This window comes from Phoxinus phoxinus (genome assembly GCF_949152265.1).
Source record: "Phoxinus phoxinus genome assembly, chromosome: 18".
Lineage (NCBI taxonomy): Eukaryota > Metazoa > Chordata > Actinopteri > Cypriniformes > Leuciscidae > Phoxinus > Phoxinus phoxinus.
In genome coordinates, this window is record NC_136893.1 from 9,369,995 (window position 1) to 9,380,898 (window position 10,904).

General features: G+C 38.2%; 1 protein-coding gene across 1 annotated transcript; it reads left to right on the forward strand.

The window, feature by feature from the left end:
• aldh8a1 (aldehyde dehydrogenase 8 family, member A1) lies at positions 1 to 5,023 on the forward strand. The gene is made up of 7 exons (XM_079589236.1): positions 1 to 306; positions 808 to 955; positions 2,079 to 2,234; positions 2,324 to 2,473; positions 2,620 to 2,876; positions 3,543 to 3,704; positions 3,879 to 5,023. The coding sequence occupies exons 1-7, from the start codon at positions 169 to 171 to the stop codon at positions 4,329 to 4,331; spliced, it is 1,464 nt and encodes a 487-aa protein (XP_079445362.1). The 5' UTR covers positions 1 to 168; the 3' UTR covers positions 4,332 to 5,023.
• Positions 5,024 to 10,904: the final 5,881 nt, after the last annotated feature.

A 10,904-nucleotide genomic window follows, 5' to 3' on the forward strand; every position in this document is an offset into this window, starting at 1 on the left:
AGTGTTGACACATGTCTGCTGGTGAAGCCCTTTAGTTTCCTATACAACCTCTCATTTACTTAAGTAAACAGATTGCAAAAGAGTCCGGTGAAAGCTCATATGTGACAGCACGCTGACTGGTGCGCAAACATCTCGGATACCTTTGTTTGCTAAGCTGATTTTTCTGCAATGTCAAAAGATATGAAATATCTAGTGCTGGAAAACTATATCGGTGGGAAGTTTGTACCATGTTCCAAGCTAATGGACTCTTTTGACCCATCGACGGGAGAGATTTATTGCAAAGTTCCAGACAGTGGACCTGAGGAGGTGAGGTTTTTCTCAACTATTTTTCTCAGGTTTTGTTGAATATTTGACGATGTCACTTGTGCATGATCAATTATGCACTGCATTACTAAAAAAAAAAGTGCAGTTTTACCTTTAAAAAATATTTAACTACTCACACCATTGTTTGGCTGAAGACACAAATTCTAAGAAAGTTCAGAGTAATAATTGCTTGCTGAGTCCGGGTGACGTACCTTTGGTCTCATATATTTCTTGCTGTAAACACTTTGGCCATAAAAACAATTGGGCAACGCTCAAGGTCCAGTGTCTAATGATTAAGCCAAATAACCTGGAGCTCGTGTGGATCAGTGAAACAAAAAAGGTCATTTTTATTTTTTAATATTATGTTTTATGATAATGCATTTAATAAAGCCTTTAAATACCAAAAATGAGGTCTTACCTATCGATGACCAATACAAAGCAAGACACCCCCCTTCTCAATTGTGAAATATATTGGTTGGTTTACCCTTTTCTCGATGGTAATAGGTGGATGCTGCAGTGAGAGCAGCCAAAGAGGCCTTTCCTGATTGGTCAGCTAAGAGCCCAGCAGAGAGAGCCAAAGTACTGAATAAACTGGCAGACCTGATAGAGGCTCGACTGGAGGAGTTTGCTCAGGCTGAGTCTAAAGACCAGGGTAAAACACTAGAAACACTACAGCATCATAGTACAGGGGCCGGAGGCATAAACTGCTAAGACTAGTCTTAAAAGTTAGTCATCACATTTTTTTCTTTTAAACTGTTCATAACTGTTTTAAGTCAGTTAGAAATAAACATAGTTTGGTCTAATTTGATACTAAAAAGTAAGATGGTCGCCCCTTTAACCGTTAGTTGGTCATACTAGTAAGACAGTCTTAACATAATGGCTATATGCAACAGGCCCCAGGACACACTAAACAGGTTAGACTGAAGAAGTTCAAAGGACTTACTAATGCACAATAGACCAAAGGTAGACAGAATTGAATACTCAGCAATGTATTTTTTTTAGTGGTCAACAGATTTTCTTTTCAGTATAGCTGATATAATATAGAGAGCTGAGTGGCTGATATTTGTATATATATATGCTGCACACTGTATGTGTCTATCTATACTACTGTTCAAAGGTTTGGGGTTGGTAAGATCATCCATTCATCCGTTTTCCTGTCGTTCTATCTATCATTCCATCTGTCATTCTACAGTATCTGTATGTCTTTCCATCCATCCATCCATCCATCCATCCATCCATCCATCCGTTGTTCTACAGTATCTGTCTGTCCATCCATCCATCAATCCATCCATCAATCCATCCATCCATCCATCCATCCATCCGTTGTTCTACAGTATCTGTCTGTCCATCCATCCATCCATCCATCCATCCATCCATCCATCCATCCGTTGTTCTACAGTATCTGTCTGTCCATCCATCCATCCATCCGTTGTTCTACAGTATCTGTCTGTCCATCCATCCATCCATCCATCCATCCATCCATCCATCCATCCATCCATTCTTTGTTCTACAGTATCTGTCTGTCCATCCATCCATCCATCCATCCATCCATCCATCCATCCATCCATCCATCCCAATATTTTTAACATAGTATTTAAGACAATATTTGCAAAAATATAAAAGCAATTATTGAACAATATATATATATCTTATATACAGCATCTAATATATCTTGTTACTTTGTCTCACTGAGCAATTTATTAGGTTTTATTCAGTTCTTTATAGGGCTCTTAAAGCATGAAATGGACTCTCATTTCCTCTTCTCTTTTTTCCAGGGAAGACTATAACTTTTGCCCGAAATGTGGACATTCCCCGATCAGCCTACAACTTCCGTTTTTTTGCTTCATCTGTCCTGCATCACACTAATGACTGCAGTACGATGGATCACATGGGCTGCCTCAACTACACAGTACGCTGTCCCGTAGGAGTGGGTATGTGTCAGTCTCTACGTTCTATTACTCTCCAATGCAAATCACTCTCTCTCGGATGGTTTATGTCTGTTTAAATTCCCTGTCTGTAGCTGGTCTTATAAGCCCATGGAACCTGCCACTGTATCTCCTGACCTGGAAGATTGCCCCGGCTGTTGGTACAGGAAACACTGTGGTTGCGAAACCTAGTGAAATGACCTCAGTCACTGCCTGGATGATGTGTCAGCTATTGGAGGAAGCTGGTGAGGGATTTGTGTGTGTATCTGGGACAGATTTGTTAATTAGCTCATCTCAGGGTACATTATAGCTTTATTTTTCTCTTATTACCGGGATGCATCTGAATTGAGTGAATGTGTCTATATAATACGAGTGTGTGTGTTTCTTCTAGGCTTTCCACCCGGTGTGGTCAACATGGTCTTTGGTACGGGCCCACGAGCCGGGGATGCATTGGTGTCTCACCCTGACGTGCCGTTGATCTCATTTACGGGGAGCACGGCTACAGCAAGACTGATAACAGAACGCAGTGCGCCGCATTGTAAGAGGCTTTCATTGGAGCTTGGCGGGAAAAACCCGGCTGTTATATTTGCTGATGCTGACATGGATCAATCCATCAGCACTACTGTACGATCCAGCTTCTCCAATCAGGTGAGCTCATGCACAGCTTGACCAATCAGGTTACACTTTCAGTTACACTAAATGCTTTCTTTTGCAAAAAATGTTATGCCATTACTGAGCTCATCCAATCAAACTCCTGCATGTGTCTGCATTGGCATTAGGTTTAAACGACTTTAGCTTAGTGCAGAATAACATACTATACTTCTCAAAATGTTTCCATACAGTATGAATACTGGGTGTAAAATGTGACTTTTCTATATACTATGAATATATAATTCAATAATTCGTAATCATTCTATATAATTTCCATATTTTATTTCAGCTTTCATTTAGCAATTTGAAAAAATATATATATATTAAGTTGATGATGACAACCTGACTCCATTTGCTGAGTTAAACATGCAACATTTTGGAGTAACTGGGAAATATTTGATATATTTTTCTCAAATCTTTTTTTAATGGGATAACACCAGTTCCGTTTTCTGCCACAATGTGGTGCTCAGAACACAGCATTGTACATTGTGTTTTCTCACACTCTTTCTCTCTCACTCAGGCCTTCACATCGCGCACACACACAAACACATCATCGCTGTGCTAATATTTAAAGTGTCCATATATAATTCGTTTACACAGCCCAGTGATAACTGTGAGAATTACTGAAGAACTTATTTGCATTCTTTTTCTTTTCTCTCTCAGGGAGAGATCTGCCTGTGTACCAGCAGAATCTTCGTTGAGCGGAGCATTTACCCAGAATTCCTCACTCGTTTCGTGGAGGCGGTTCGTCTGTGGAAAACTGGAGTGCCCTCTGACCCCTCTAACGATAATGGAGCGCTCATCAGCAAAGAGCATCTACAGAAGGTCTGTGTCTTTATCTCTCTCTCTCTCTCTCTCTCTCTCTCTCTCTCTCTCTCTCTCTCTCTCTCTCTCTCTCTCTCTCTCTCTCTCTCTCTCTGTTCATATAAAATCTAATTTCTTGGTTTACAAACAGATACATGCTTTTAAAACATCTACATTTCTTGCTAACTCCTACAGGTTAAAGGTTATGTTGCTTTGGCGCTGGCAGAAGGTGCACAGGTGCATTGTGGGGAGGGTGTGGACAACCTTACCCTTCCACAGCATAATGCGGATGGCTATTTCATGTTGCCCACCGTCATCTCTGGGGTAAAAGACTCCTCCGCATTGATGCAGGAAGAGATTTTCGGTCCCGTAACCTGTGTGACACCCTTCGATGAAGAAGAGGAAGTGATATCACGGGCCAACGGCGTACGCTACGGCTTATCCGCCACGGTGTGGTCCCGAGATGTGGCGCGCGTACACAGGGTTGCTAGGAAACTGCAGGCTGGGTTGGTGTGGACCAACTGCTGGCTGGTCAGAGATTTAAATCTTCCATTCGGTGGCATGAAAAACTCTGGCATTGGTCGAGAGGGGGGCAAAGACTCGTACCACTTCTTCACAGAGGTTAAAGTCATCACCATCAAACACTGACACAGGATGAAGCAATGCATGCAGGGATAGTGAATCACTCATGTGTCATTTCTAATCTGTGTGCAAATTATATAAAGGAAGCATTCAGACTTAATATGATTGGGAATAAATTTAATTTAAAAAAAGTGTGTCATAGTATTTTGGTTTATCAAATGTGGGTGAATCATTTTAATAGTCTTAAACTCATATTCCTTAGCATAATTTTTAAGACAGACCAGTGTTCAATTTTATTGCTTGGAAGTTGCTGTTTCATATCTTAGAGACTTAATGGAGTTTTCAGTTGTGATTTAATTATCAGCTTTAAATGTTTTTCCTAAAATAGCCACAAAAAAGGCACAAATAAAAGAATGAACCTTTGACTTGATTGAAGATTATGCTATCTTGGAGTTAAACATGAAGCAGGAGAGCTCCATTTGCTCTCCATTTCCTCTCATTGTAGTCTTGGAGAAACAATTGAGATATCAAAGAGATCTCATATGAGTTTTGATATCCTTTTTGTGCAAAGATTGGGATTAGGTTGGTAGACTTTTGTGTGAAACCGTCCCACAGCTGGGAGCATAATATGGCATTTCCAAGAATTATAAGATAGTGAGTTCTACCGAGTGTGGGAAGTGACTATCTGACACATAGCACAAAACATTTCTTCAAAATCCCACAACTGTTCTGTGCTTCAGAATGTTTCATGTGAGTCAGAGCACCAGCTAAAGTGATGGACTGAGTTTCTCATCTCTGTTCAAGCCTCTCTGGTCTTCAGGGTGATTCCCAAATGCCTTAAACATTAAACATTAACAAGCAGAAGGCTTCCCACAGTCATGGAAAACCATTGGGGGATTTAAAAAAATATGATGTCTAGGCCAGGGAAAATCATGGGAATTAATACAATCTTAAAAAGACATTTCATTTTAAATGCATTTAAATAGTTCTGGTGAATTTTCTGGCATGTTCAGTTTTAAAGTATTTCATTGGCTATTAGTAGCCTGGGTATGTGTTTGAAAAAGACAGAGAAATGCCAGGAACAGTCTACGTTACGTGTCTGTGTGGTGCAGGAAAGCACAACAGAAGCAAGTGGAAAGCTCCTGCAGTGATATCTTACATCTGTATTGAAAGGTTTTCTCAGTTAATGAGGAGTGTGTGTGCACGTTTGAGTGAAAAAACTGAGGGAAACTTGTGAATGTGTTCAGTCACGTCTCTACATCACATAGCATCCGTGCTCAAAGGGCAGAGCCCTCACTGGCAGCTTTATTTTGACTTGACCACAGGCAATGCCCTGTACCACCCTTTGTACACACACACACGCACGCACGCACACACACAATTGTAGTTGTTTTTATACTGTACAAACTGAATATTCTGTGCCCTAAACCTACCCATCATCACAGAAAACTTTCAGCATTTTTAGATTTTTAATAAAACATAGTTTAATATGTTTTTAAGCCATTTTAATTACAAGGAGGACTCAGGAAATGTCCCCATAAACCATGTTTACGTTGCAATACAGTGTAATACCCATGTCATTAGACAAATTTGTGTCCTCATAAATCATGTAAATAATCACACACAGACATGAGGATACAACCCATAATATCCATTAGCCAAGGGTCTGATATCTTTATTTAAAGAAGTCTCTTATACTCAACAAGTCAGCATTTATTTAATCAAAAATACAGAAATGTATAGTTTCCAAACTTTTGTTTCTAACATACTTATTTTTTCAAAATTGTCATAAAAATGTAGCTTCGTCTGAATTAGGGTCTGATTAGGGTCCGATTCTCACTATTAACTGTACGGCTTGCCTCAAACTCCTAATTACTGCTTATTAATAATCAAGGTAGTTGTTACGTTTAGGTATTGGGTATAATTAGGAATAAAATAAGGTCATGCAGAATAAGGCATTACTATGTGCTTTATAGGCTACGTACTAATAAATCGCCAATATCATAATATGCATGCTAATAAGTTAATAGTTAATACTGAGAATTGGACCCTAAAGTGTTACCAGAAGTTTTTTTATAGTGTTACAATTAAGTTTGTAAAAAAACCAGGCACCTGTGGCATGTGCCCATTAAATATCAAGATAAACGTGTGTGTGTGTGTGTGTGTGTGTGTGTGTGTGCGTGTGCGTGTGCGTGTGTGTGTGTGTGTGTGTGTTGTGTGAACAGAACAGCAGGTCATATCAGGGCAATTTTCCGTTGAGGCCCTCGGTGGGCGGAGGGCATCTAATGCTCCAAAGAATATTGCAGAGTTGTGAGAAATATCACAAGTGTAATCAGGTTAAATAAACTCCCCCCCCCCCCCCTCTTTCTCCCTCTCCCTCTCCCTCTCCCCCCATTCATTCATTTGTCCCTGGTGTGCGTGACCCAGGAAGAAAATGGCGGAAGATCACGTAGCTTGTAAAACATCCTGCAGAAGAAAAAAAGTATGGAATACGTGTGTGTAAGTGTGTTTGTGTCTGTACAACCCACCCAGTCCACCCTTCTTGCCAACGCGAGGGCGTGGAGAGGGTGCGAGAGAGAAAGCTAATGATGAAAATTTGTGACTTTATTTCTCACAATGTCTTTATATATCACAATTGCGATTTTGTATCTCAAAATTTGCTACTTCCCATAATGTTGGGCTTTTGTTTATCTTATTTAAAAAAAAAAAAAAAAAAATATATATATATATATATATATATATATATATATATATATATATATATATATATATATATATATATATATATCTTAAAATAATTATCTTAGGAGTATTTTTACTCTGAGGTGGAAACACCGTGGCGGAAAAGCCGTAGCGTACGCCGTTGGCCCGTTATATCACTTCCTCTTCTTCTTCATCGACGGGTGTTACACAGGTTAGGCCTACTTACGGGACCGAAAATCTCTTCCTTCATCAAGGAGGAGTCTTTTACCCCGGAGATGACGGTGGGCAACATGAAATAGCCATCCGCATTATGCTGTGGAAGGCTTTCATACAGTATAAATAATTATTGTAGACTGTAGTCACTATATATTTATCTTTAAAGCACTCAAGTCATCAGGTATGAAGTTATGGTGCCTTTGAAGCCTGTCTAACAGTTTCCATATATTGATGGATACAGAAATGCACTTACTGTCCAGATTTCTGAAAGCAGCTGTTATGAAACTCATGACTCATGTCTCAACAGTTCCACTTTAGCACAATCAAGTATATCTTAAGGTGATCTTCAGTATTTCCAGATAATGTTCCAATTTAGTAGACTTTAGGTATACCAATTTAGTATACCAAAAGTACAATTGCAGGGTATTTAAGTACATAAATATGTAAATATAATTGTATAGAATAGGCTATACTTAGCATAACATTTTTTTTATACATCAAATACATTTTTGTATATTTCTTTTCCCCTAGGGTGCCCACATAATTCCACAAAATGCACATTTCAATTCATACAAAAATGTGTCCCGCCAGTTGTTGATTAGATATTTTGTCTAGTTTGATCATGCTACTGATAACTGGTTGTGGTGCACAGATTCATTTAACACGTTTTACCATAATTCAATCTATCCCGCCGATATTTCCCACCACAATTAGCACAGAAATTGTGAATAAAGTGTGTTGATTCCATGGCACATGACTCGGGACTTATGTAATTGTTTGCCTGTATTACTAAAATTTAAGCTCCATGTGACAAATGAAATGCCAAAAAATAGACAGATTTGGGTCAAACAAGTCAAACATTAATAATTGGATATTTCAACATGTGTTTGTGAACATATGTGGATTTAGCCCGGGCAAACATGAGCTTTAAAAAAATGTTTTTCCATAATGCTGCATCAGGACACATCAGTTTATATAAGAGCGAGGTCGACATCTTAGTTCTGACATCCTCCTTCATTTATCAGTCATATGGGGCCGTAGTTCCCAGTCCTCCTCAGCATGACCTCATTCATGATCAAATTAATCCAAGTGTTGGATCACTTTCTGCTGACTAGTGTTTTACCATTTAACCAGATGGTCTCGCTCCATGGAAACAACACACACACACACACACACACACACACACACACACACACACACACACACACACACACACACACACAGCAACAGAAATGACTATACACACAGACACATGATGATGATGAAATCATGCTAAGCGTTCTTCTGTTATGATTTGAATTTCTAAGATGAGAGATGCTGCATATACTGAATGTGAGGACACAAGGATTAAGTGAGGTTTAAATAAAGCTAACAGAAATACCAAAATAAGTGTTTTATTTGCCCTCATAACAGAGGATTGTTTTATGTTCAAGGTTTAGTTTGGGAGACTTAATGGAGTTCTCGGTTTCTCGGTTAAGCCTATATTGAGAGAATAAAAAGTAATGTAATGAAATAACTATAAAGTGAAATTGGGAGTTTAATGTTGAATTGAAATTTTGAGTTCACTTTGAAATTTGTGACTTTTGATTTCATATATTAGTGTACTGGCAATTTTGAGCACATTTTGAGATGTTTTTACCGATGTCCAGAAGAAGACGCTTGCGAGATTAGGGCCTTTTTCTCAGGAGACAAATCTCATAAAAGCATTGCATAAAATCTCTATGTAATCTCACTGTTATAGTTGAGTAGTTGAGATCTTCACCATTGTGTTTTCATTAAACCACTTTGAGCTTTTACAGATTTTTTTTAGAATATAAAATAACCCCAATAATGGTCAATTTCGTCATATAGTTTGATTGCATCTGTCATCCTTCCTCTGATGAATGAAAAAAGATAATTGTTGACATACAGTAAGAGCGTAAACCTCTAAAATGAATTTGTATGCTTTAGCTCAGATCATTTGGCTTTGAATGAATGGCAAATGTTGAAGTTTGAACAGACTTTTGAAAAATAATGTTAATTTTGTTCACCATTTAATCTCACTGATGTCTAGGAAAAACCTTTTATGTTAAAAATATATTTTTCTTCTTCTTTATGGGTTTTTCTTTCTCAAGGCCTACTCATTACCGGTGAATTAATTTGACTACCATCCGTTTAGTGTAAAATATGAGATGAGATTCAGATAACAGTTCCCATCATATGTTACTGACCTCCATCTGACCCAAACCATGATGACATGATCCACAATGGAAATACTTTGATTGCGATCTGTCATCAAAGGTTTCAGCCAGAACTTAGTGTCCCACCCAATAAGAGCACCAGTTTCACACAAAGATTTAGTCATGTGACATGAAGACACTCGCACACAGTTGATTATATGAAATGACATCTAAATCCATCTATCACGGCCCTGCGTCATGGATCAGCACTCAGCACTCTGATTCCAAACTCACTTACACACTTGTGATGAATGGATATTTGTCCTGGATGTGTAAACAATACAGGCAATTATGATGAAATGATAACGGCTTGTGCGTAATTCCCATTGTTGATAGAGGAAGTTATCGCGGCAATTTAAAGAGTTTGTGATCCTTTAAAGAATATTCACAGAATGGGATGATGAGCTATGCAATAAATACATCATTTTCTAGGTCTCGCTCCAGAAATACGGGCAGGCGGCTAGAACTCTCTGAATTGGTGGACAGTGACACACCTCCCTTAACATTCCCTTCACACACAGACACAAACCCACCTACTGCAAACACAAAGGTGACTGGCTGACCTTGTCCTAGATACTGAGTGCGTCATTGCTTTTATTTACATTTCACAATGGAGGGGAGCACATTTCCCCACATTCAGAATAATGGTCGATCAATATGAGTTTTTCATTGGCGCATTCTTAAATTATTACATTTGACCTTCCCAATTTTAAATGTTTAGATGTGTTCTCATTACATTTTTCTGCCTCTCCAATGCATCACAATCAGTTATAGTCTGCGTTCGGCAGTTTGGAAACCCTGCTTCAAATTATTATTTTACTTATGTTCACTGGTTTGTCCATCACATGATCAAACCATAAGAATATGATTATTAGGTGGCTAGAAATAAGAAGATTAAATTGTGTAAGCACACTGAACCAAGTCCAAATGTTGGAAATAATCAGTGGAGATCACATTCCCTGAAGGGAAAAGTGCATGGCGAATCCTTTATTTTTTAATCAAAAAAGTGAAGTTTTATTACTCAGAGGTTGTTATTTTATAATTCATAAGAGTTAGTTACAGTTTAGGCCTGTTTCATTTCATTATACAAAAATGCAGTAAGAATATTGTGGATTGTATAACTCGAACCATTTGGCTTTAAATGAGATGACAAATGTTTGAGTTATATTGAATTTTGAAAACATTAGGTTCATTTTGCTTACCATTTGAGATATTAAAAAGATCTCATGTATAATATTTCTTTATTATTTTTTCTTAAGGCTTTTCTTACACATTGCCAGTTAACTGCACTAATGTTTCATGTATCAGTTTAGAGTAATAACCACAGAACTGAAATACATGTTTAGATATTTTTGTGCTGGATGACATTTCTATAAATGTCTTAGAAGCATCGTGCTTGCTTTTGCATCACATGTAATATTTAATCTGCACAGAGAAGATTAGTATGGCCCAGGGACAGGATGACACATAAATCCATGGAGATATCAGATGTTCTGCAGAT